Source organism: Phocoena phocoena, chromosome 13, assembly GCF_963924675.1.
Source record: "Phocoena phocoena chromosome 13, mPhoPho1.1, whole genome shotgun sequence".
Lineage (NCBI taxonomy): Eukaryota > Metazoa > Chordata > Mammalia > Artiodactyla > Phocoenidae > Phocoena > Phocoena phocoena.
In genome coordinates, this window is record NC_089231.1 from 43,807,664 (window position 1) to 43,834,394 (window position 26,731).

A 26,731-nucleotide genomic window follows, 5' to 3' on the forward strand; every position below is an offset into this window, starting at 1 on the left:
TCTCCTAAAATCTACCTAATCTTTTACTATTTTTCCTTCCATGGAATAAATGGGAAGGTCAGAGGCCAGGGGTAGGGGGAAACACGGAGGAAAGATGGAAGGGAATAAAGGGAGGGAGAGAGAAATAAGATTCTTCCTAACTTTCTGCTTCTTCTGTTTTCAGATGTCAATATTCTTACAATGTTATGAATTAAAAAAATGAAGCTAAATGTTCACCAACAAGAAAGTTGTTAACTAAGTGGTTCTCAAATTTTGGTCTGTATTAGAATCTCCTCTGAACACTCTTAAAAATATGGGTGTTTGAGCCAAACACTAGATCTTCTGAATCTAAATATGTATAGGCTTGTACACTGGCAGCAGGACAATCACCAAACTTCACAGGTGATCCTAATGTAAACTGCAATTTGTTAATTAATACATTAAATTACGTCATGATACAGTCATGTGGAAGAATACTATGCAGCCATCAAAAAAGATAATGTAGAATCTATATGAATTGACAGTGATAAGTGTCCATAATATGGGAGTGAAAAGGTCAGGTTAAAGAATAATACATTTAAGATGATTTCATTTATTTTTGTAATATATATCCTATGTGTAATATTTGCAATATATAGTATATTACATAATATGTATGTATATAAGTATAATATCTAAACAAATATAGAGCCAGTGTTCTATGGTGGTGTTAAGAGACTTCTACTCTTTGTTCAATATATTTCTGTTTTCCAATTTTTATAATGAGTCTATTATGATCCATGGATAACTGGGGGAGAATATCAAAATAAGAAACTGCCTAGAAGCTCCCGTCCTTAAATGACAACGTCAGGGAGGCTTCTGCAAAGGGTTAATTAATACCATTTAAATAATTTGCTACTGTGAAAAATGTTTTATTCATCTCTTTTCCGGCTTACTCTTTTCAAATATTCTAAATCACAGAGAGCACATGTTTAACTTATACTGTAAATTAACCCTTTCATCTAGAACAGGGAAGAATACAAAATTCTCTGCCCATCTTACTCATTGTGGGAAAAGCAAAAACTCTTAATGCGGTCAGTCGATCAGCTTCTATGAGTGAGTAAACAATAAAATGGTCATCTTTCAAGGCAGATACACTGGGTCACAGGCACTAGTGAAGTATTTTACCATGTACTAACACTATAGTATCTTGGAACATTAGTGAATATTTTATTGAAGAGGGAGAAATAGATTCTGTTTTCCTAGGTGGCATTGAATTTTTTTTTTTTTTTTTTTTTTTTTTTTTTTGCGATACGCGGGCCTCTCACTGTTGTGGCCTCTCCCGTTGCGGAGCACAGGCCCCGGACGCGCAGGCTCAGCGGCCATGGCTTACAGGCCCAGTCGCCCCGCGGCATGTGGGATCTTCCCGGACTGGGGCATGAATCCGTATCCCCTGCATCGGCAGGCGGACTGTCAACCACTGCGCCATCAGGGAAGCCCCACTGAATGTTTAAAAAAATTTTTTTAATAAATCTCATAGATAGAGGTATAGTTAATCATTTTGGGTGCCTGAGTAAAAAGTTTAGGAAAAGTTGACTTACATATTTTTATTTGCGAAGTAAATAGCTTCCCAGACACTTTTCTGTGTTGCCACTCCTATGAAGAGAGAAAAAGTATGGACTAGTAGTGCCTATTTATGTTTCTCTGTGCTGTTTCCTCCTGCCTTTTATCCATCTCCCCTACACACACCAGGGCCACATGAATCAATGTCTGTTCAAGATGGAAGTTCATAAATAAGCGACTCTAGCGATTTACTCATGTTACATGGTTAGTATTTCTCACGGAGCAGTCAGTGAGCACCTCTTACTGAGTTAGTACAGTTCTCAGAGTTATCTTTATGGTACTGCTATTGTTTCTGATTTGTTCTGTTTAAGCACTCAGGGATATTAAGCCAAAGACAGGCTTGAGTATATTGTTATTGGTTATTAATATTAATATTTTCTAAAAACATTAAAGTCAATTATAGGAATATGAAGGTTTCTTAAAAGTTATATAAGGTTCCTGATAGTAAATGTTTTATGTATATGATATATATATAATAATATAATAGACGTATAGTATGGATGTATATATACACATACAACACATTTATACACACCATACGTATGTATATTTATTCCCTCTGTGAATAGTGTTACATTTTTCTTTTACAGGGTATGAAACTTAAAATATCTAATATTTATTGAGCACTTACTGTGTTCTAGGTATGTTGTCTCATTTAACCATCATAAATGTCTAAATATAATTTTCAAGAAGCTAAAGACATGATTATCATTCCAGTATAGTACGAACACATGCTAAAAGATTTATTAAATCATTAATGAGAGAGTCAGCAAGATAATAAAGCTGTTCAAGGAGTATATTGAAGAACTGGATATTTATAGGCATTTAAGAGGAATGTTAGAATAAGATTGATCAATAGGGCAATTTAAAAACCAAAAAACCCTTTGGGGCCATCTTTTCTACCCAACAGAAATTACTTGTGGTTCCGCTGTACCTACCTTCAAGTTAGCACTTATCTCCAAAGTGTCTAAGATATTTTTTTTGTTTGTTTGTTTACAATGACAGATAATTTATTATTCAACAAAAACTGAGGCATAAGGACTCAAGTAAAGAAATTAACAGAAAATATTTTACAAGAGACCTTGAAGACAGAGCCCAACTAAAACAAAATTAATGCATTACCATATACTACAATAGGGATTGAAAAAACAAAGTTTTCCATTTCACAAGGAGTCTAAGATCTTAATTCATGTACAAATCATGCAAAAAGGGCTGTGCAAAAGTCAAACAAAGGAATGTTACCACAGATAACGAAATAATCTGTGAGTGGGCTGATTAAACAGTGCCCCAGTATGACACTGAAAGCACGTGCTGAACTCTTTGCCTTATAGACAAGTTTTAGATAATATCTTTTAACACACCCCGTTGTGTAAATACTTTTATTATCCTCATTAATTTGGTAGAGTTAAGAAGATAAGTCAGATTCAAATATGCTAAATCGCATCTATTTTATAAGGCAGTAAAACAATCTGTTTTTTGGGGGTTTTTTGACTGCGTTGGGTCTTCGCTGCTGCACGCGGGCTTTCTCTAGTTGCAGCGAGTGGGGGCTACTCTTTGTTGCAGTGCGCAGGCTTCTTCTTGCAGTGGCTTCTTTTGCTGCAGAGCATGGGCTCTAGGTGCGGGTTTCAGTAGTTGTAGCGCGTGGGCTCAGTAGTTGTGGCACGTGAGCTTAGTTGCTCTGCAGCATGTGGGATCTTCCTGGACCAGGGTTCAAACCCGTGTCCCCTGCATTGGCAGGCGGCATCTTAACCACTGTGCCACCAGGGAAGCCCACAATCTGAGTCTGAGCAGGTCCGCTCTATTCTATATTCCCGTCAATAAATTGAGAATAGCTATAGCCATAGAGTTTCATATTTATTACTTAGCTTTTGTCTTGTTTGACTGATTTTGCATTGTTATACCTGTAATTTTTTTAACAGAATTGCTTAAACAATGTCATTTATTTATTTATTCATTCATTCATTTATTTGCCACACCGCACAGCATGCGGGATCTTAGTTCCCTGACCAGGGATGGAACCCGTGCTCCCTGCAGCAGAAGCCCAGAGTTTTAACCACTGGACTGCCAGGGAAGTCCCTATCTGTGAGTTTTAAATGACAGGCCATGCCAAATTCTTTTGGTGGGTAAACAGAATATTAATATAGAGTTATATCTATAAAGATTTAACTTTGTATGCCTATGTACATTTCTCTAAATATCTCTTTCAAATTGCAAATTAATCACAAATCATGTGGCTCTTTTCACTTCGCCAAAACCCTGGGTCACTTAGCCCAGTTGATTATTTAATGTATTGTATAAATGAGGTCGATATGGATTGCTTGACTTTAACACGAACAAACTCTTCAGTGACCACTGCCTGCATCCCTAAACCGATGGGTTAATTCACAAATATGTGTTAGTGGTGAGAAGAAAGTAAAAGCCTACATATAATGTTTTCTAAAGATGCAACCCATCATCACTCTTAGAAAAACAAATCCAGATACCTGACTTTATCAGATTTTATGTATTTGGGATAAGGCATGTCAAAAACTGTACTAAGGATGGATACAGGCCTTTTCTGATATGAAAAAGCTCTCTTACATCCCTTTATAAAAGATCTTAGTTATGCTTACCCACTTCTATGATTCCTATATTATCTTAAAGACCTCAAGGTTCTTCAGATTATTAATTATAAAATTATTATTGATGATGACTATTATTTGTATTTGATGTTCTGATTTACCATTTACTGCAAAACTTGTAGGACTAGATTTTCACATTCAGTTTTTGTTGTCTTTAATGTTGTTTTTGTTGAAAATACAGAAATCAAAGAAGGCTTAAAGTCCCAGGCCTGGGTACATGATTTATTATGACAGAAAAGTTTGATGGTTAGTTGTCCTGAATCATAGAGCACTAATTCTCAACTCTCAGAATAGTATTTAAATCTCTTAACCCTGCTGATACGCAAAAAAGCCAGTGCAAATTAGTTGCTCAGAGCTTTACATATTTCTCCATATGGATTCTTAGACATTTGCGGAACATACCTGAGTCAGGTCTGTCCTCAAATACATTTATTTGGCTCTTGTCTAATTCTATTTATATAACACTGTTTCCCCAGGTGTCCTCAGAGCTCTAGCTATTTAGACTCCCTCTTTTCTTAATACTGGCGCGATCTCTGACCTCAAACATGGCGAAAATCAGCATTCCTCCTACACCGCTGAAGACTTTCTAGGGGCTTATGCTTTTCAAAGTCAGGGCTTATGCTTTTCAAAGTCAGGTTCTGTCCCAATTTGTGGTTTAGGATGAAATTTGTTTTTTATGTCTGTCCAACTGTAACTCTTCTTTACTCTCAGGCCTAACAGGAAGCAGGAAGCAGAGGTCCCCCTCCTTTAATCTCTCCCACCCACTCTATCCAGTAGCATAAGCACAAGTTTTTCTGAAGGATTGGGGTAACACAGAATTGCGTGTACAGAGCCCGTTCTTCAATTCTGCGTCGTCCTCGTCTTTTTTCTCCTCAAGGCTCAGCTACCCAGCCTTTTCTGGGCCCCTGTATCTCTCCTCAAATTCTTCACTTCTTCCCACTTTCTACCCATTCCTGGGTTCCCTCGCCCTCTCCATTATTCTTAGTTTGTTATGAAAACAATTTTTTCTTTTGCTTTAAATCATTTTTCTTTCTTTTTTCTTTTCCAACCCCCTTTTCTTCAGCCAGGATGACCTACCAAGAGGCTTTGCTAAACAAGAGTTTTCTGCCTAAATTCTGCCACCAGCTAGTTTTTAAATAATTAAAAAAGAAAAAAAAAATACACACATATAGTTACAAAAATTTCAACAATAAATAAATCTAAAAATTTATAAATAAATTTATAAATTTATTTGTAAGTTTATAAAAATAAAAGAATAAATAAATAAAAATTAAAATACATAAAAATAAAATAAATAAAAAGAATGCAGAGAAAGTATGATTTCCTTTTATCCCATACTGCAAAGACCCCTATTCTTACATGATTCTCTTTCCCAAAGGCCCCTCATGGCAGATTTTTGGGTGCTTAAGTATGTGTATAACCCCACTTTTCAAAAAATAGAGCACTGTGTATCTTCCATTTTCCCCTCCAGATCTACTCTCTACTTTCGCTCCCTGATCAGAGCTCCGTAATGGATTTATCCTTGGACTCCCTCACTTCTGGCTTCAGGTTGGAAGATCTAAGTGGGAGAAGAGAGAGGTGGGCCTTGGCCTGGCTTCCTAAGGTCCCCCTGGTGTCTCTCTCCAACTACTCTCTCTTTCCAGTTCTGGTAACTGGGCCTTTCCTTCACCTCTTCAGGCCTATTTGTGGTTACTGTGCCTTGTAGTACTATCTCTAGAGGTTTCTCCACACCCCACCCAGAACTTAAAAACAGTTTCCTTTGAAAACTCCTTAGATATTCAGTTTGAGTGTTGCCTCCTAGAATCCTAAAGATGTAAATGGGAGCACCAAATGCACAATTTTCTGGAGCTTTAGATGTCAGGCTGTATCAACGCATACGAAACTTATCTTAGGCCTTTGCAAGCATAATTTTCAATTGTGCTGATTTGATTTATCTACCCAATCACTTACTGTTGGCAGTTAGGTTGTTTCCAGTCTCCCTATGTTTATAATGTTGCTGCAAACATATAGCCTTGTGTTTATATCTTTGCACATATGTACAAGTAGGACTGCAGGATAATTTTTTAACTTAGTAATTGCTGTACCAAAAACTATATGCATTTAAAACATTAATAAAATGCTGACAATTGCCCCTTTAGAGGTTTGTACAAGTTTATACTGCCACTGATACTATCTTGCCAATACAGTTTATTCTTTGCCAAACCAGTAAGTGGAATATGGTATCTCATTGCCATTTTAATTCACATTTTTAAATTTTTGAGTAAAAGATAAAAACTTTCTATTTAAAACTATTTTTTGCCATGAGAACTTCCTTTCCCTATATCTCTTATTGATATGTAAGTGCTTTTTTATATACTAATAGAATTAATCCTTTGTTTCTTTTGTGCATTTCAAATATTTGTTTTCAGATTGTCCTTGATTTTTAACTTTGCTTACGGAACATTCCAATGAACAAAATTGAAATTTTGTTTAGCAACATTTCTCAATCATTTCTTTTAATGTCTTAGTTAGAAAGACCTTCCTCATTCTGTGACAATCAAAAATTCACCTTTTTTTCTTCTAGTATTTTTTACCATTTCACTTTTTATATTTAAAACTTTAAACTCTGGACATTTTTAGTGTAAAACATTAATGGGTCTAGTGTCTTCCAGATGTTAGCATTGTTCCTTCTCCATTTAATGACTAATCTTGTCCATTTTTCATGACTTGAAAAATGCTACTTTTATAGATATTGAATTTCCACTTTCATTTGAGTCTAATTCCAAATTTCTATTTTGTTCCCTTGTTTTGTTAGCCTAAGTTATTAGTTGTAATAGTTTATGTTATGTTGTAATATAAATTATTCTTGAAATATCAGTTGATTAATAAAATAAAGGTTCATTTCTTGCTCAGACTTCATGTCAGTGTGGTTCAGTAGGTTCAGATAGGTGTGGGGTGGGACTTTGCTCCACATGGTGACTCAGAGATCAAGGCTGATGGATGCACCACCATCTTATGACACCAGAGATAATCTCTGGAGTCTAAAATATGATCAATTTTATAAATGTCCCACAAGCACTTGAAGCAAAACCATATTCTTTATTACAGAGTATGGAGTTTCATATATATACTTTAGTTAAACCTATATCATTAAGTATATCATTTTGTTCCTCTATATTTCTATTCATGCCTACATGACTATCTTAGGCTTAGAAGAGCAAATTAAAGTATTTTTCTTCTCTTCAATTTTTCTTATTTCTTTAGTTTTGGCTGAATAATTTTTTTTCAGTACTTTTAAATTGAAGTATCGTTGATTTACAATGTTGTGTTAACTTCTGCTGTACAGCAAAGTGATTCAGTAAAATAATTTTTTAAACATAACTTCTCTAAATTAAAAATATTATTGAGTTTTATACATATTGTAAAGCACACACATATTATGTGTAGAGAATGATGATTCTTTTTTTTTTTTTTCGGTATGCGGGCCTCTCACTGTTGTGGCCTCTCCTGTCGCGGAGCACAGGCTCTTGACGCGCAGGCTCAGCAGCCATGGCTCACGGGCCCAGCCGCTCCACGGCATGTGGGATCTTCCCGGACCAGGGCACGAACCCGTGTCCCCTGCATCGGCAGGCGGACTCTCAACCACTGCACCACCAGGGAAGCCCTTGTTTCCTTTTTATGCCTTGTTGTGCTAGGTAGAACTTCCAGTATGATGCTGAAAATGTGTGGTGAGAGGCAACACCTTTGCCTTGTTCCTCATCTTAGTGGGAAAGCTTCAAGTTTCTCACCACTAAGTATGATGCTAGATGTAGGTTTTTTTGTAGATAGTCTTTATGAAGTTGAGGAAGTTTTCCTCTATTCTTAGTTTACTATGAGGTTTTTTATTTTTATCATCAATGGGTGTTGGATTTTGTCAAACGCTTTTTCTGTATCTATTGATATCATCAGTAATTTTTATTTTTTAGTCTGTTGATGTGATGGATTACATTAATTTGTTTTAAATATTGAACCAGCCTTGCATACCTGGGATAAATCCCTCTTGGTCATGGTGTATAATTCTCTTTAGACATTGTTGGATTTGATTTGCTAATACTTTGTTGAGAATTTTTGCATCTTTGTATGTGAAAGATATTGGTCTGTAATTTTCTTGTTTTGCAATGTCTTTGGTTTTGGTATTAGTATAATGCTGGCCTCATTGTACAAGTTAAGAAGTATTTCCTCTGCTTCTAACCCTTGGAAGAAATTATACAAAATTGGTGTCATTTCTCCCTTGAAAGTTTGGTGGAATGCACCAGTGAACATATCTGGGCCTGGTGCTTTTTGTTTTGGAAGGTTATTAATTATTAATTCAATTTATTTAATAGGTATAAGCTTATTCAGATTGTCTATTTCTTCTTGTGTTTGTTTGGTAGCAAGTGTCTTTCAAGAAAATGATCCCTTTCATCTAGGTAATCAAATTTGTGGGCATAAAGTTATTCATAGTATTCTTTTATTATCCTTTTAATGTCCATGTCATTTCTGATATTAGTAATTTGTGTTAATGTTTTTTAATGGTTACCTTAGAATTTACCATATACATTTACAACTAATCCAAGTTCACTTTCAAATAACAATATACCACTTCACAGGTTGTGTGAGTACCTTACAATAATAAAATAATCCTAATTTCTCCCTCCTGTCCCTTGTATCATTGTTGTCATTCATTTCACTTATATATAAGCAATGTAACCAAATACATTGTTGCTATTATTATTTTGAACAAATGTTTATGTGTTAGATCAATTAAGAATAAGAAAAATAAAAGTTTTTATTTTACCTTTACTTATTCCTTCTTTGGTGCTCTTCCTTTCTTTACATATGTATGGGTTTCTGACCTTTATTATTTTTCTTCTTTCTGAAGAACTCCTTTTAACATTTCTTGCAAGGTGGGTCTACTGGAAACTAATTCCCTCAATTTTTGTTTGTCTGAGAAAGTCTATTTTTTCTTCACTTTGGAAAGATAATTTCACAGGGTAGAGAATTCTAAGTTGGTGTTTTTTTGTTTTTTTTTTTCCTCAACATTTTAAATATATCACTTCACTCTCTTCTTGCTTGCATGGTTTCTGAGCAGAAATCAAATGTGATTCTTGACTTTGTTCCTCTATAGGAAAGGTATTTTTTTCCTCTGGCTCCTTTCAGGATTTTTTTCTTTATCTTTGATTTTCTGTAGTTTGAAAATCATATGCCTAGGTGTAGTTTTTTTTGGCATTTATCTTGCTTGGTGTTCTCTGAGCTTCCTGGATCTGTGGTTTGGTGTCTGACATTAATTTGGGAGATATTCTCAGTCATTATTGTTTCAAATATTTCTTCTTCTCCTTTCTCTTTTACTTTCCCTTCTGGTATTCTCATTATGTGTATGTTATCCCACGGTCCTTGGATATTCTGTTTTTTTTTTCAGTCTTAGTTTTCTTTGCTTTTCAGTTTGGGGGGTTTCTATTGACATATCTTCAAGCCTAGAGATTCTTTCCTCAGCTGTGGCCATCCTACTAATAAGCCCATTAAAGGCATTCTTCATTTCTGTCAAAGTGTTTTTTATCTCTAGCATTTCCTTTTGCTTCTTTCTTAGGATTTCCATCTCTCTGCTGACATTGCCCATCTGTTCCTGCATGCCATCTACTTTATTCAATAGAGCCCTTAGCATATTAATCATAGTTGTTTTAAATTCCCTGTCTGATCATTCCAACATCCCTGCCATGTTTGGCTCTGACGCTTGCTCTGTCTCTTCAAATTGTGTTTCGTACCTTTTAATATGCCTACGAATTTTTTCTTGATAGCTGGACATGATGTACTGCATAAAAGGAACTGCTATAAGTAGGTCTGTAGCAATGTGGTGGTGAGGTGTGGGGGAAGGAGAAGTGTTCTATAGTCCTATGATTAGCTCTCAGTCTTTTAGTGAGCCTGTGCCTCTGGGCTGTGAACTTCACAAGTGTTTCTCAGGTTTTTTCCTCCTCCTTAGGTGGGACCGGATGACTAGAGCTGACTGGAGTTGGATAGTTCCTTTCCCCAGGTCAGTTAGGCTCTGATAATGTCCCAACCAGTTAGGCTCTGGTTAACTAGTTTCTCCTGAGGGCAGGCCTTGTTAAGAACAGAATGCTCTCCTGGAATCATGAGGAGATTTTCCTCTGATATTTATTATGAGAACATGTTTGAGCTCCTGGAGATGAAATTCACAGAAGTGTGGGGTCCTCCATGACTGGGTACCCTGAAGTTTTTAACTCTCAGACTTGTTCATACTGAGCCTGCAGCAATTTGTCAGTTATGGTTCAGGTTTTCCTACTCCAGCACTGATTCCCTTGGTGGTTTCTGTTCACCACTTTCTGCTCTGGGAAGCTGTGGCTGTTTCTCCAAACTTGGGGACAGCAGCTTGTCCTGTGTCTTCATCTCTTTTAAGGATCCAATAAGAGTTGTTGACTTTTTCAGTCTGTTCAATGTTTTACTTGTCTTTCGGACAGAGTAGCAATTTCTAAGCTCCTTATGTGGAAACCAGAAGTCCTGTCTCTGATTTTTTGGTTTTGTTTTTCTTTCATATTGGTTTTGTGCATTTCCTTTTCAGTTTATTCATGGGTATTATTTACATATATTTGCTGCTGTTCTTGTGATCTTTTTGTTGTGGTTGTTTATTGTATAATCTCACAGGTTAATGTTTGTGCCAGGTAACTTTATCAAATTTTATCAATTTTGTAATATAATCAGGTAATTTATATCTTCCATTTGCTATATATCTTATATTTTATTTTATATTAATTAATTAATTTTTTTGGCTGCACCACACGGCTTGCGAGATCTTAGTTCCCTGACCAGGGATTGAACCAGGGCCCTGGCAGTGAAAGTGCCAAGTTCTAACCACTGGATAGCCAAGGAATTCCCTATCTTTATATTTTAAAAGAAAGCTTATGCTATATGTATAACAATGAATTTATATATTGAATATTCTATCGTATTGCCCTATTACTAGAGTTTTTCTCTATGCTCTGAGTGCCATCATATGTTCGACCCATGAGGTACCAGTGGAATACACTGCTACCAAACATAAACAGTGAGTAATGTCCTAGCCATCCTGAGATGAGTAATTCTATAATGTGTGTTGTTTTCTCTGCTCTAGCTTCTCCTGGGATTTATTTATTTTATAAATTTATTTATTTATTTTTGGCTGTGTTGGGTCTTCGTTGCTGTGCACGGGCTTTCTCTAGTTGCGTCGAGTCGGGGCTACTCTTCATTGTGGTGCACAGGTTTCTCATTGTGGTGGCTTCTCTTGTTGTAGAGCACGGGCTCTAGGTGTGCAGGCTTCAGTAGTTGTGGCATGCGGGCTCAGTAGTTGTGGCTCATGGGCTTAGTTGCTCTGCAGCATGTGGGATCTTCCCAGACCAGGGCTCAAACCCGTGTCCCCTGCATTGGTAGGTGGATTCTTTTTTTTTTTTTTTTTTGCGGTACGTGGGCCTCTCACTGTTGTGGCCTCTCCCATTGCGGAGCACAGGCTCCAGTCGCGCAGGCCCAGCGGCCATGGCTCACGGGCCCAGCTGCTCCGCGGCATGTGGGATCTTCCCAGACCAGGGCACGAACCCGTGTCCCCTGCATTGGCAGGTGGACTCTCAACCACTGCGCCACCAGGGAAGCCCTGGCAGGTGGATTCTTAACCACTGCGCCACCAGGGAAGTCCATCCTGGGATTTATTTTGAGTTCTGGTAAATAATTCTGACACGAATTGACTTCCAAAGGTATGGTACCATAGCACTCTACCTACTACAAAGGAATAGGGTGAAGGACCAGGCACTAGGTTAGCATAAAAATTTTCTGGCAACTTGTGATGTTTTTAAGGAAATGCTTTACGAAGCAGAGGATAAAGAAGATTAGGAGGTTGGTAGAAATCTTTTGACATTTTGAAGGACATCCTAAACATTGTTAGAAGCTGAGATGATTGGGCAATTGCTTAAGTACAATGCTTAAAATACTTCTCCATAGGAACTATAGGACTCTGTATAATTAAGTCCAGTTAGAGCTCTAATTTCTAGGAATGTATCCCCATGGAGCTATGTGTGTATATATATATATATATTTGAGTGGCTCTTTATTAATCTCTCCTATTAGATCTAATGTGTTTTCCAGTTAATGCTCTTTATGGTAATCATAAACTTATAAATAATAATTTTTTATCACTTTCTTTCCACTATTTTTACCCTTTAATTTTATTTTCCACGTGCATTGGCTAATTCCTTCCAATCCATATCTTTTTCATGATTCTAATGCGTATGATTCTACATTAATCATACCGGTGCAATTTGCTTGAGATAGCTCTTTACAAAATAGAACATATCCTCAACCCTATTTTATGAAGAGTTTCAACATCAGAAATTTTTTAATTGTACTAAATGCTTTTCCAGCCTCTATAGGAGATACTGTATGCCAATAAATTTATGAAAAACTGCTCAATCCCACTAGCCCTCAGGAAAGTGCAAATTAAAACCAAAATGAGACACCATTATATTCTACCTGAAATGCTAATATTAATAAGGTTGACTATACTAAGTGTTGGTGAGGTGAGCAGCCTGAACTCTCGCTGCTGATGAGGTTGTGAATTGGTATAATCACTTTGGGAAATTGTCTGCCATTATCTCTGAAATCTGATCATGCACATATAAAACCGAGAATTTTGACTACTAGGTATATAACCAAAATGAAATGCATAATAAGTTTATAATATTTTTATTCATAATTGAGTCAAACTGAAAAGCCATGTCCTTTAATAAATAATAAGATAGGTAAATAAATTGTCCTATATTTATACATTTACCTACTTAAAAAAAGACATTTGTTTTTTTTCTTTGACCTAATGCGTTATGCTAATAATTTGCCTAATGTTGCCAGGTTCTTGCATTTCTGGGGCATTCCTTACTGGTCATGGTGAATTGGTATTATTCATACTTTTCAGGCTGAAAATATTTTGGTTTCTTTCTTTCTTTTAGTTAGCTCTGAGGTATCTAAAGTTCTTATGTTTTCACATCTTGCTACAATAACTTACATCAAGCTTGTTACTACGAACTTGTGGATTTTAGCAAGTCAGGACCTTAGTATTCCAAAATTCCCTTTCCAGACACAGAAACACTGAAATCCTTTGTCAAATTTACCTGAAACCATTTCTCACTTCAACATTTACCCATTTAAGCTCTGAAACCAGTATTTTTCCCAGAGTGATTTAGTCACAGACTGAGAAAATCCTATGAGACTTATGTTAAATATGAAAATAAATGGATAGAAAATGGCCTACCAATGTCCTTCACTAAAAGCTATTCTATATCATAATTCAATTTCTTAAAATGCTTTTGTCTGCCACAGCTATAGGATTCTTAATGTGATAGAAGAACACTGTCATAGGATACTCCTTTCACCTACATATTTTATCCTCTACTTTTATGAGTCATTCACCTATGGAGATGGCTCTTTTGATAAAATGCTCTGGATGAGATAAGGTGAACTAACTTGTACTCATCACTATACTAAACCCAAAAGAATATACATAATAGTGTAAAAGTTAAAACTGTGTTCATTAATTCATTCAATAATTATTTACTGCCCTGCTTTTGTACTGCCCTGCTTTTGTACTGCCCTGCTTTTGTACTAAGTTCTGGGAAACTACTATATATCATCAAAATAGAATCGTGTTCAGGAAATGACTTCTTAAAAAATCCAGTGACCGAGGGTAGGCTATTTTGACTATAACAAGCAGATTCTTTTAACTGCATCAAGTAACAGGAGTTTTTTTCCCCTTCTTTTTATTATGGATATGTGTATTAATAAGGAAGATCTCTCTCAGAGTTACCTAGGACTAACTGCTGTTTAGAATTCAAGGCTGCTCTAGGAATGTGGATATTTGTTTTGTCTGTTCAGTAGCCAAGTTTAGGGGCCTTCCCTCTAGGGCTGAATGGTCCAGCTGGTGTGCACAACACCCGAGGTGCCTGTGTATCTGGGTTACATATGTGCAGAGACTTTGATTTCCCTCAGCTTTCAGGCAGGCTGGATACAGAGGAAACCTCAAGCAAGTCGAGAGGCAGCCTCTATGTTTACCCTGGAGAGAGCCTGAATAGCATCCTCTCCATGTAAGACACAGGGCACTGCCTGGTATGTGAGTCAACTCTCTTTCAATCTCCTATCTCTCCTTTTTATTGTCTTTTCCTCTACCTTCCAACCTCATAGTTTTCTGAACAGATTCTCATTCCATCGCCATAGGGCAGGCTTCTTTTTCCAGGGGGCAAATCAGTGGCTAGTGCCCCGCAGCTCAGATTCCCTTGAAGGGGAAACTGGCAATCTGTTGAATATACCTAGCATTAAGCGGAGCAAAAGAATGGATGAAGCAAACACAATCTATTCATTTTCTCATTAAACACAATCTATTCATTTTCTCATTTTAACTTAACAACTGATGACAAGCAAGAATGAAGACAGTTGGGTCCTAACTTTATGTACCATGTAGTACAATTTATTTGGTTCCTGATACAGATGTCTGAGACAAAATTGGTAGAGAAAGTTTGAAAAATGGATTGCATACATTTACTTCTGGAAATATTTAAAATATACACTAAATCAAATATTTGCCCTGATAGGCAAAGGAATTCGTGTGAAAATGAGAGCTGGTGCTGTTTGTGGAAAGGGCACTGAGTGAAGCTGATAACATCTTGGCTTTCTCCTCAGCTCTGTTACTGATCACCATGTGACCTGAGGCCAGATATTGTACCTCACTGTGCTTTAGTTTCCTCATGCCCAAATGATATAATAATACTTGCCATATCTCCCCCAAAGGGATGTTATGAAACGATAGGAAAAGTGGTTTGAATACTTGAAAATGCTACAGGGCATTCTTGTGATGTGGAAGAATGATCTTGGATTCAGGATGAAAGGATTAAGGCAATTTAAGATGAGTATGAAATTTGGGTCAACTGCTGAACTGAGGATTGCTGGCACTATGGTGGTTTTCTTTTTCAAATTTAACTATAATAGAGTATTATTAAGTTCTGGATTATTTCATATATGTAAGATTATTAAAATCTAGCTTTAAGGTGATTATGTTTGATCTCAAATGTAAGAAATTTAAGATTTCTTTAATATAACTTAAATAAGAGATAGGGACTATTATTTTTCTCTCAGCAGAACTCTATATTTATAGTGGAAATCAGTGGGAAAATGGGCTTTATTTAAGGGAAGTTTCCGTACCACAACAATATTTTGGAATACATATTCCATTTTATGAATCATGCCAATGTCTAACTCATACAATCTATGTTCCAATTATGTAAGTAAAAAAATTCAACTGTCTAAGCACAATCTATCAACCTAACAATTTTCTTTAACTGAAGCTCAGATGCTGAGACCATGTATTTAAAAATATAAAATTACTATATTTAATCAGTGATTATAATATGGAGGTCGGAGCCCTAAGCAATCATAAAACTGAGATCTACGTGCTCTTTCACTCTCTTTTTTCTCCAATTCACAAGAAAAACAAACTTACTGATTTTTATTTTACCAAGGTTACGAGCAAGTCCAAAACACTTAATGGATATTGTTTATCCTAGCCCTGACCAAGTAAAATGTCATCCATCTCATTAAACAAGTACATTTCTCTTTTTTGTGGTAATTACAATCTCAGTAATGTATTTCTTTTTTTTGTTTGTTTTTTGTTTGCGGTATGCGGGCCTCTCACTGTTTGGGCCTCTCCCGCTGCGGAGCACAGGCTCCGGACGCGCAGGCTCAGCGGCCATAGGCTCACGGGCCCAGCCGCTCCGCGGCATGTGGGATCTCCCCGGCCGGGGCACGAACCCGTGTCCCTTGCATCGGCAGGCGGTCTCTCAACCACTGCGCCACCAGGGAAGCCCAATGTATTTCTTTTTTAAAACTATTATCTATCTATTTTAAAAATTTTTTGCTGCATTGGGTCTTCGTTGCTGCACGCGGGCTTTCTCTAGTTGCGGCGAGCGGGGGCTACTCTTCATTGCCGGGCGCGGGGCTTCTCATTGCAGTGGCTTATCTTGTTGCAGAGCACGGGCTCTAGGTGCGTGGGTTTCAATAGTTGTGGCGCACGGGCTTAGATGCTCCGCGGCATGTGGGATCTTCCTGGAACAGGGCTCAAACATGTGTCCCCTGTATTGGCAGGTGGATTCTTAACCACTGTGCCACCAGGGAAGTTCCTCAATAATATATTTCTGATTAACATAAATAGAAAACCATTAGTTGTAATTTATTCAGTTTGATACCCAAATATTTAAGAGCACAGGGTCTCTAGTGGACAGAAAATAGCAAAAGGAATAGTTGGTGGTACTAAACGTAGAACAAAGCAGGTACGTGAAATTTACTGTGTCTTGCTACTGTAAGTAGTATGTCTTATGATTTTATGTTTAAGGTCTCTTTGTTATAAAATGAAACTTAGTAGATTTTTGTAAGGTCACTCCTCTGCTGGGGGCCTTACCTGGCTCCTAAGGAAGTATCAGTTGATAATCTGGGCTTGAAAAGGTTTGGCTCTGAGTATTTCATTGACCTTTGCTTTACAACTGAACTGAGACCCTGAGGCATCCTTCAGACCATTAGAGACTGAGACTTCATGGCTGAATCAGTAGGAAATTTGGTTTTTAAATAGGAAGAGACCAGCATAACTTGTTAGTTGGCAGAGAGTAATCTAAAGGAGAGATTAAAAAAAAAATTAACAAATATTCAAATAGTGCTTACTAGGTACCAGGCTCTCCCAAGCTTTTTAGAAGAATTCAGTTTAATCCTCACAACAACCCTAATAGGCACTATGGTTATCTTCTTTAGCTGATGAGAAAGTGGAGGCACAGGGAGCTTTAAGTAACTTTTGAGGTCACTTGACCTGAGTAACTGGGATCCAACCGTAGGCTGCCTGGCTCTAGAGGCCTGGCTACCTCTTTCTGTGGCTGGTGAACAACAATGCTAAAGGGTGCACCGACTAACCTGGTTTTCTGGTACTTGCTTAACTCCAGGGGAGAGCTAATCATTTTTAACAAGTACCATGTTAAGAGATACCAATGGCAGTCATCTATGCTAGCCAAGCACATCTGTACACAGACTTCATATATCTTAAAATAAGATTAATCATCAATTTCTAAGATGTTAATACTTCCCACTTAGTTTCATAGTAAACTTTCTTCTCAAAAAGCCAATTTTTCCTTAGAAGAATTATCCATTGCCAAGACAGCACAGTGGTATTAGCATTATAAACAACAGTTGAACTGGTGCAAATAAAGAGAGATAAAAGTCAGCAGGGTCAGAGGGGGAAGTACTACAACTTTGCTTCCTCACCACTCATGGATTTCTTTCTCTTGCATACGTATTTTTTTACAAGTGAGTTTTATCTCTTATTTAATATGTTGCTCCATTTTGTATTTCAGATTTCCCTCAAGCATCTAAAAATGTTACAAAACAGTGTCATTTCCTTTCACATTAAATATCAAATTAGCCAGAGAAGTTCAGTAACTTGTAAGTACTCCAAAAAGCAAAATATTAAGAAATGAAGTTGAACTGGTGATTCCATCCAGTCAACGGTCTAAAGGGAGGTAAGGAAACCTCTTAGGTGCCAGACATCATGTTTAGCTTTTTACACAGTAACCCGGTTTAATCCCATAGACTTGAAAGCTGGTATCACACCTACCATTTGAAGGCTGAGAAGAGAGGCTTGCAGAGGGTAGTGGCTTGGTGTGAGTTTCAGTTAATAAAAGCCCTTGGTGGAATTATAAACTCAGGTGTTACAGGCTCCACAAAGCATAGTACTATCTCAGAGACGATGGAAGGCATGGGTCTCTTGCTAAGAAGGTACCATATTTGCTGGCAGTCAAGTGGTGCTCAATACCGCTGCATCTGGAAATAGCAAATAATGGCAGTAGGGGGCATCCAGCCACTTTCTACATGATTAGCTGCAAAAGAAACAATTACAAACACACGTTGGAAAAATGCGATATAGCTAAGGACCAGCTAGTAGGAAAAAGTAGCTTTTGAACAAAGGGTAGACCACGATCTAGGAGGTGCATTAAAGCAATTTGCCCATTGAAGCTGGTTGGTGCTGCAGCGCTCAAGGGCCTATTGGCTGCACAGAAGTCTTTTCCTCCCTGTCTGAACGGATACAGCTAAAGTAGGGCTATTCAGTGCTCACCTTCAGATGGGAAGGCAAGTCCTATTATAAGAGATATACATAGATCCGTATCACATCCTGACAGTATGTTTCTATAGAAAGTGCGGGATGGGAGGTTCCATTAATCTAGTACTGGAAAACACCTTGTTCCCGGAGTGCGTATTTTGGGAGGAACGCACACTACACCACAGAAGCTTCCTCCTCGAGATAAAGACACAGCATCTTTCATTATCGATCCCCAGAGTGGAACGTATCCAAGGCTCAAGACGCGTCCCTCAGCCCCCTGCAGCACTGGGAGCGCCGGGGTCCCCGCGCGGGCGGGGACGGCGGTGACGCAGGAGGCGGCCGGGGCGCCGGTCCCGGCGCGGGGTGGAGGGGGCAGGTTGTTCGGCGCGGTGCGGCGCAGGCCAATCAGGAGGCGCGGTGTTTCGGACGAGGGGAGGGGAAGGGTGGGCGGGAGCCTCCAGGTTTCCTCAGTGCGGCCGCAGCGCCGCCTGCAGTTCCGAGCTAGCGCGTGGGGCCGCCGGGGGTCTCCGGTCCCTCCCGCGTGCCCGGTGTTCCTCTGCGGCTCCCCCGCCCTCGCAGGCCCGCCTCTTCTGCGACTCAGACGCGGCTCCGACGGCGTCTGGCCTCCCCCTCTTCGGACTCCTAGGCTCTGCCAGCCGCGCGAGTCACTCCGGGGCTCTTCGCCTGGTGTCCGCGGGCCGTGCGGGGGCGGCGCCGGCGGGGGCGCCTCACCCCGGGCCGGCGGCGGTAATGCTGCTGCCGTTGCCGCCCTTGCGGCCGGGCGGACAGCTGGCGGAGGCAGGAGCCGGAACCGGAGCGCCCTCGCCGCTGGCCGGGACGCCGCCCTCGCCTGCGCTCGGCTCCCGCGGCCGCCGCGGGACGCCGGGGCCCGGCGAGGCATGAGGAGGAGGCTGCGCGCTGGCGAGCGCCCAGCTCCTCTGCCCCTAGGGCCCCCGCGGGCCCCGGCGCGTTGCGCGCGCCGGCTGCGGCCCCGGCGCCCACGCTAGCCCCGCGCAGGCACGAGACGCCGCGGCCCCGAGGAGGAGGCGGCGCAGGCCTGCCAAGCGCGGGCTGCCCGGACCCTGAGCGCAGGGGCTTCGCGACCTGGACCCCGGCGGGCGCGGGCAGCCGGAGCCGCGGGGGAGCCCGGCTTGCTGCAGTCGGCCGGCCCTCTCCGCAGGGTCGCCGTGGCGCGCAGCCCGCACCCCTCCCCACTTAAAGCCCCTCCTCCCGCCGCTACCTGACGTATCGAACGCGGGTCCTCGCCCTTTCACGGCCTCCTCGGGTTATTTGGTCCCCGGGGCTCCCTGCCCTGCGTCCCCTCCCCCCTTCCCGCGCGTCCTCCCACTCTTTCCCTCCCCCGGCTCCCCCGCCTCTCATTCATTCCGTCGGCTCCCTCCTCGCTCCTCCTTCCCGCTCTGGCCCCTCTATCCCAGATCCTCCCCGCGCGGACCCCGCTGCAGTCCTGGGGTTTTTAGCACATTCATGGAAGTTTAGGGCCTGGACGGTGCCCCCAAGTCCGCGTTGAGAGCGCAGCCCGAGCTGCCGGCCGGGAAGAGGAAGATGTCTGTGCTCAGGCGAATGATGCGGGTCTCCAATCGCTCCCTCCTCGCCTTCATCTTCTTCTTCTCCCTCTCCTCGTCTTGCCTCTACTTCATCTATGTGGCTCCGGGCATCGGTAAGCACCGAGACACACCCTCACTTCCCACGGTCACAGTGAAGGAAACGCAGCATGTTACTTACGGGATTTGGAAGCTGTATAAACAGGGGCCCGGCAGAAAGCATTTTATTTGAAATGCGATTTCAGACCTGTCACATAAACTGCTTCGGGGCATGGCTTTGGCATGTGAGTTTTGTCAATGCACGTTTAAACAACTTAAAGACTGCGTTACGTGGACAGAGCAAAATAAGGTGTGATGGCCCGAGATGTCCTCGTCGCTTTCTTGAGTATTCGTGACAGCTTTATCCATTTAATATTAAGTTTTTAAGTTTAAACTTAGTAATCGTAATTTTATTCAAACACTCTCAGCTATATTAACTAGTTGTAAAAATACGATGGAGAAACCCACAGTAGGGAATGTGATTGAGTTCAAGAATGTACTGTTCTAGGTCGCTTTTTTAGAATGGGGTCAGTGAACATTTGTGCCACACTTCAGGAATTTTTAGGCGATGAGTTGTCTAGTAAAAACAATGCTCCAATTGTTCAGTGTGCTTGGGTCTGCTTTGCAAGGGTAGGTAGCCTCTGCTACCTGTTAGGATGAATTCTGAGATAAGATGATTAAATTAACAATTATGCAAGATAGTTTACAATTTGAACCTATTTACCAGTTTTTCTTTTGGTTTCTAGTCCAAAATACACTTTTGTATAATCTGCTTGAATTAGCCTCTTTAGTAAACATCCTGGTTTCTCAGCCCCTCTGGTTGAAAAGGTGCCAGTGTGGCATTCTCATGACCGAAACATCTGAACTTCATATGGATATTAAAACACTGTATTTCCAGAACTTTTCTGAGTTCTTCCGGGTTATTATGTATTTAATGTTAAATGAAGTAGTAACATTGTGCATCTCCTATCATTTCTTTTTAGACATTAGTAGTTTTTTGAACCAGTACCATTTCTCCCCTGAGTGAGCTAAAAATGTATGTATGGCCTCTTACAGAGTGAAAACACCTGCAGAATTTTAAGATGGAATTATTATCAGGGCATTGTCTCACATGGTAGTAGATTATTTCAGTGGATTGCAGGGGGGAGGGAAGAAACAGACCTAACCAAACCTCATCAAGACTGTTGTGTTTCCTAAAAATTATGTGACTTTTCTTGATTAAATTTTCAGGTTCAAGTAAAACGTATAAGCTCAGAATGATGCTTGAGAAGGCATAAATTGTCGAAACCTTGATATCCTGAAATAGAAGTTTGGGGTTAAAGTTTGAAAAAAATATGAATATTTCAACATATTATTTGCTTTTAATGCAGTTTTTTTCCTTTAGGCTAAATTGGATACATCTTGAAGCCTGTAGTAGAAATGACAGTGATAGCTCAGTGGCTTTGAGAGTAGTTAGCCAAAATATCCAGCAAGCTTTTTCTTAAAATTCTCTGCCATTTTGGAAGTCTTATCAATTAACTTCTCATTCTGCAGCAATTTTTACTTTCTTATGTAGCTCTATAAAGGTGGACATCTTTGGGGGATGTTATTTTATGAGATATTTTAACTTTGAGAGAGTCTGGAGAATTTTTTTTTTGCACTTAGATAACAATTTTCTTACTTTCTTGGTATTTTGAGTAACATATTAAAATTACTCCAAAAGCTAACCAAAGGAAATCAGAATTCCAGCTTTCACTTGATAGCCATTTTTTTGTTATTGCATTAATATATTATCTGTAGATTCTTAAAATTCAGTTGATGTGAGGTAGTAATATATCTTTCTTATTTCTATACTAAATGTTTGCCATAGAACAATCACTGACATGGCATAAAAATTTTGGCAGTTGTCTTCTAGGCAATTAGGTTGACATGATTTAAACTATTCTGTTCTTTTGGGTCTTCTAATTTATAACTTAAAAAATTGATTGAAGCCAGTAAGAAGAATGAAAACCAAAACTTGTGAAGTGTTAACAGTTTGTTAAACTGAATGTTTCTCAAACTAGCATTATTTAGCAGCAAAAAACCCTCCTTACTTTTAATTATTGAGAAGCAGTTTTCCAAAACTCAAATTTTTGCTTGAAAGCTTGAATTTTATCACTGGTAACACATACTGTCAGTTTTTCTTGAAGCGTCAGGCTCATTTTGCTCTTTTTGGGGGGAATGTAGGTCAAATACAGAAGTCTAAATGAGCATAGTTTTTCAGTTGTACCTTTAAGTAAAAATGATGTTCCGTGAAAAAAATGTGGCTAGTTCAGCTCACAATGCAATGATCTATTGCACAATTTGATTTTCAAGACAACCACAGTACTTTGGTATGCTGCAGAAATGCCTTATGCATACTTCTTGTTTCATCACAGATTTCTTTTTTCTCTTTTCTTTTTTAAATTAATTTTTATTGGAGTATAGTCGATTTACAATGTTGTTTTACTTCTCAGTTATACATATGCATTTATCCACTCTTTTTTAGATTCTTTTCCCATATAGGTCATTACAGAGTATTGAGTAGAGTTCCCTGTGCTGTACAGTAGGCTCTTGTTATTTGTTTTATATATAGTAGTGTGTATGTGTCCATCCCAGTCTCCCAGTTTATCCCTCTCCCTGCTTCCCGCTTGGTAACCATAAGTTTTATTTTCTACCTCTGCATCACAGATTTCTTATTAATGAGACATACCCGAAACTAATTAGGTTCTTATAACTAGTTTACATTAGAGATACATAGAATCTTTTTGAAATAATTCATATTTTAGCCTGAATTGCATCTTGGGGCAGAATTTTCTTGTGACTAAAATACATGTTATGTAAGAGAGCATTTTTTAATTGATCTTAAATAAATGTTTCAAATCTCTTATGTTAAAAAATCCATGTTGATCCTATCCACATCAACCTTTTTAGTAGACATCAATTGTATTTTCCTATGTTTTTTGCCCAGAGACCTGTTTTTGTCGTGTGTCTTCCCCCAGGCAGTCAGTCCTATCATTTTAGTTACTCTTATTAGTCTCCTTCCTCAGTGTTCTCCTCTCCCTCTCTTCCTTCTGAGAAGATAGTACCACACAGTTGTAGGTACCAGAATATGTTTAGTTTCCAATGTTTTCTCATGTGGCTCAACAACTTTTTGACTCTTTGGATTTTAATCTGCAATGAATTCCAGCAAACTCAAAGCTCATTATTTTAAGAATAATTTGAAACACTTTCCTTGAAATTTCTAATTCATGCAAGAAACACAGGAACTTTCTTTATATTAGGAACTTTAGTACTAAGGGAAATTGGTCTGCAGACCACCCTCCACCCTGGAAATCCATGGACACATGGCTCTAGCCCACCCAGTAGAGGCTGGTGCCCTGAATTTTTTCTCATTCTCTTTCTACTTTTGTGCATGATTGCAAAAAGGTGAGTGCAGTCTTCCCCTAAGGTCTTGCCTTGGCTGAATTGAAAATGGAGTTCCATTTAGTGTGAAACTGTTTTCAATATAACACAACATAGTCATTTACCTGCTATTGTATCAAAGGAGTAGGTGAACTGACTTATAGATCCATTCAGCAAACGCGAATAGAGCACCTCAGATAGGCTAGACATTGTTTGAGGAAAAAAGATGACCAAGACGGAGTTCCTTCCCTCATACAGTAGGATGAGCGCCGTGAAAGGGCTGCATCAGGTCCTCAGAAAGCATGCCGTGGGCAGTGAGGTCTGGTTAAGGATTTCCAGAGGAGGTGATGGATAGGATTTATCTGGACTGAGCAAAGGGACTCTAGTCAGAGGGAACAGCATGAGCAAAGGTCGGTTCCAGAAAATAGGAGTATTTCCATCTGGCTACCATCCAGAGCGTGGGTTGGTAGATGGGCCAGATTGGGAAGAGTCTCGGGTCTCCCCTGCCCAGCCTCGTGTTCTGGCACTTGGGGTCCCTGAACTTCCTGGCCGAGAGAAACTGGCCTTGGTTCACACAGATTTATTAAAGCTGTCTGTGGTTAAGAAAGAAGTTGATGAGCCTTTAATCAGCAGGGCAGTATTGTGGGGGAGATTGCACAGCTCCCCTGGGGGTGGGAGATTTCACTGTCCAATTGACGGTCCTGACCTTTGTCAGACTTGCTTTCAGGCTGTTTTATTCTTTGCGTAGAGGTGGAGTCCGGTTGGGCCACTTTGGTGTGAATTCCTGTGGGCCCGTTGAGGAATCACCTGGCCATGTGCTTTGCTTTTTTGGGTCTCAAGGAGGTTGGTGCCCTGCTGGGTCAGGTGGAGCTGGGGATGGGTGGGCAGGGCGTGGGGGTGTGTTGTGGGAGCGGGTGGCTTAGTAGGTCCTTGCTCAGAGTCCCCCCGACGTTCTGGCTGGGTTTCTCTCAGTTTGCTCAGAGAGTAGCTTGTTAGTTGCCTGTAGCTTTCTTATGGCAGCCCTTTAGCCTCCTGGCTGGGTGAGTCTGGTTGTGCACTTCTGAGCTGTTACAGTTTGCTTTGTGTTTCAAAGGTCCTTCTGGTTTCTTTCCTCACCAAGTTCTCTGGTCACCATGGCTCTTTTGGGGGGTTCTTTTGGTTTGGGCCACCGTGTTGGGTATTTCTTTTTTCTGGGCCTCTCTTACTGGTCAGGCTTCCCATGCTAATATTTTTGTCTTGTGAGTAGCAGGAAACATCAGAAGTTCTGAAAAGGGGGATGCTGGAATCCTTTGTTGTAGAGCAGTTCTTCTGCATGGAGTGTGGGTTACAGAGGGCAGAGCCAGTGGCTGGGAGACCAGGTGGGAAGTTTTTTCAGTAGCTCAGGTGATAGAAGATTCGAACCTGATCAAGGTTGTAGTTGGGTCAGGGCAGAGTGGAGAGGATGTGAATAGTGGGATTGAAGGAAAGGGAGAAGCTTGAAGACAATGCTTGTGTTCTGGCTTAGACAGCCAGGCTGTGGGTCGTAGGGACTATAGAAAGGCAAGTGCCTTGAGGGGGCGATTTTGGTTTTAGAGATATAGAGTTGGGACGCTTATAGGATAGCCAGGAAGAACTTGTCAGTAGGTAGGCAGATGGACATAAGGGCTTAGAGCCCAGGAGAAATGTCTAACTGGAGAGAGATTTGGGTGTCTTCGGCATATAGGTGAATGATACATATCTATTTTTCCCCTGACACACCTGAATTAATAAAACTAACTTGTGCAAGCAGAAGTGACTCACTAAGTTAGTTACTCTTAAATGTGGAATGATAGGGGTTAAATTGGAATATGAAGGAAGCCCAAGTGCAGTCTGAAGGGTTTCCCATGAGGCTCTTTTACCTTTTTCACTCCCCAGCCCTAAATGGGAAGCAGTGTGATTGACACTGTGGAAAGTTTAGATGGCTACCCAAGGACAGCTGGTGGAGGCCGAAGGCAAGGTAATGACAGATGAAATCCATCAGCCTAGGGCACGTGGAGAAATAGGAATAGGAAAATGAAGGACGAGAGAGAGATCATGAAAGTGAAGAGAGACCTTCGCAAAAATAAGTAAATAAATAAAAATGATGATCGGAAAAACAAGCATTGAAGTGGGATATATAGTTCAGTGGGGTAAAGTCTGGAAGGAGAATCATGGATTTGGTAAGTAGGAGCTCTGTGGCAGCCACTACAAGAGCTGTTTTTGTGGTGTCATAGGGCACCAGCCAGATTGCCTAGCCTTGGATTGGATTGCCTTGGGTTGGATTGTAAATCAGAGGTCAGATGAAAGTGGATCAAAGGAGCCTTATAAGATGGGAAGACCTGAGCTTATGTGGATGCTTGGGGAGTGAGGGCATGGTTTGAAGATTTGAGGAAGGGAACAAATTACAACGTATGATCTAGGAAGACTTAATTTATTTACTTATTCATACATGTTTGTCTGTGGTTCTGCACTGAGCAGAATCCACACGGTCCCTGCCTTCATAGAGCTCGTAGCCAGTGGGAAATTTGCATAGTTGCAGAGCAACTATGCTGGAAGAGAGTGTGGAGCGCAGTTTGCTATGGGGCACCGGATGGGTGGATGGGGGCACTAGACTTGGCGTCAGGGAGAAGAGGGAGGTTAAGCTGAGGCCAGAAGCTTAAGTTAGGTGATTAAAGGGTGGGCCTGGGGAGAAGTGCTTCAGGTAGGAGTGGGATATTTGAAGGCTAAGAGATGAGAGAGAAATGGGAAGTTTTTTTAAAAAAGAAAAAGGGTAGGGGGCTAAAGAATAGAAATCAGAGAGGAGTATGGGCTGAAGCCAGAGAGAGAAATACGGGTCCAACCATAGAGGACCTTGTAAGCTGGGTTTGAGAACTTGGACTTCAGCCTGAGGACAATGTCAGACCACTGAGCTTAAATTTTAAGTAGGAGAGTGACATGATCAGGTTTGCATTGTAGAAGTACTTAGGCTGTACTGGTGTGGATGGATTAAAGTCAGCAATTCTGGAATCAGGGAGACCAGGCAGAGGGAGTGGGATCAAGTATATGGGTAGATTAATTTTGGAGATGGGAGAGGAGATAAAGACGTTCATGATAGCAAAAATTAGATGCATATGGAGAGGGAGGTTGAGGACATGCATACCTAATAAGGTGGGTGACTGAGCTCTTAGAGTGAGCGGCTCTGTTTACGTGAACAAATGTTAGTATAAACTGTTTCCTAGACTAGGTTAAGAGATTTGGTTTCTACCTTGGCACATACTAGAGGCTTAGTGAAGGGTTGTTGAGTGACTGTTTCCGATTAAATCACTGCTTTTGGTATGGCAGCTCCAGTTCATTCTCTTCCCTGCCCACTCATCAATACCATTCTAGTGTTGGATGTT

At 40.2% G+C, this 26,731-nt stretch overlaps 1 protein-coding gene across 2 annotated transcripts in view; it reads left to right on the forward strand.

The window, feature by feature from the left end:
• The first annotated feature begins 19,584 nt into the window (after nt 1–19,584).
• B4GALT6 (beta-1,4-galactosyltransferase 6) overlaps nt 19,585–26,731 on the forward strand; it is a 62,052-nt gene continuing 54,905 nt past the window's right edge. The window contains exon 1 of one of the 2 annotated variants that reach the window (XM_065889730.1): nt 19,585–20,032. In XM_065889730.1, the coding sequence (XP_065745802.1) occupies nt 19,918–20,032 (115 nt within the window). In that variant the 5' untranslated portion in view covers nt 19,585–19,917. The remainder of the gene's footprint in view (nt 20,033–26,731) is intronic. The other variant, XM_065889731.1, reaches the window with a different exon arrangement.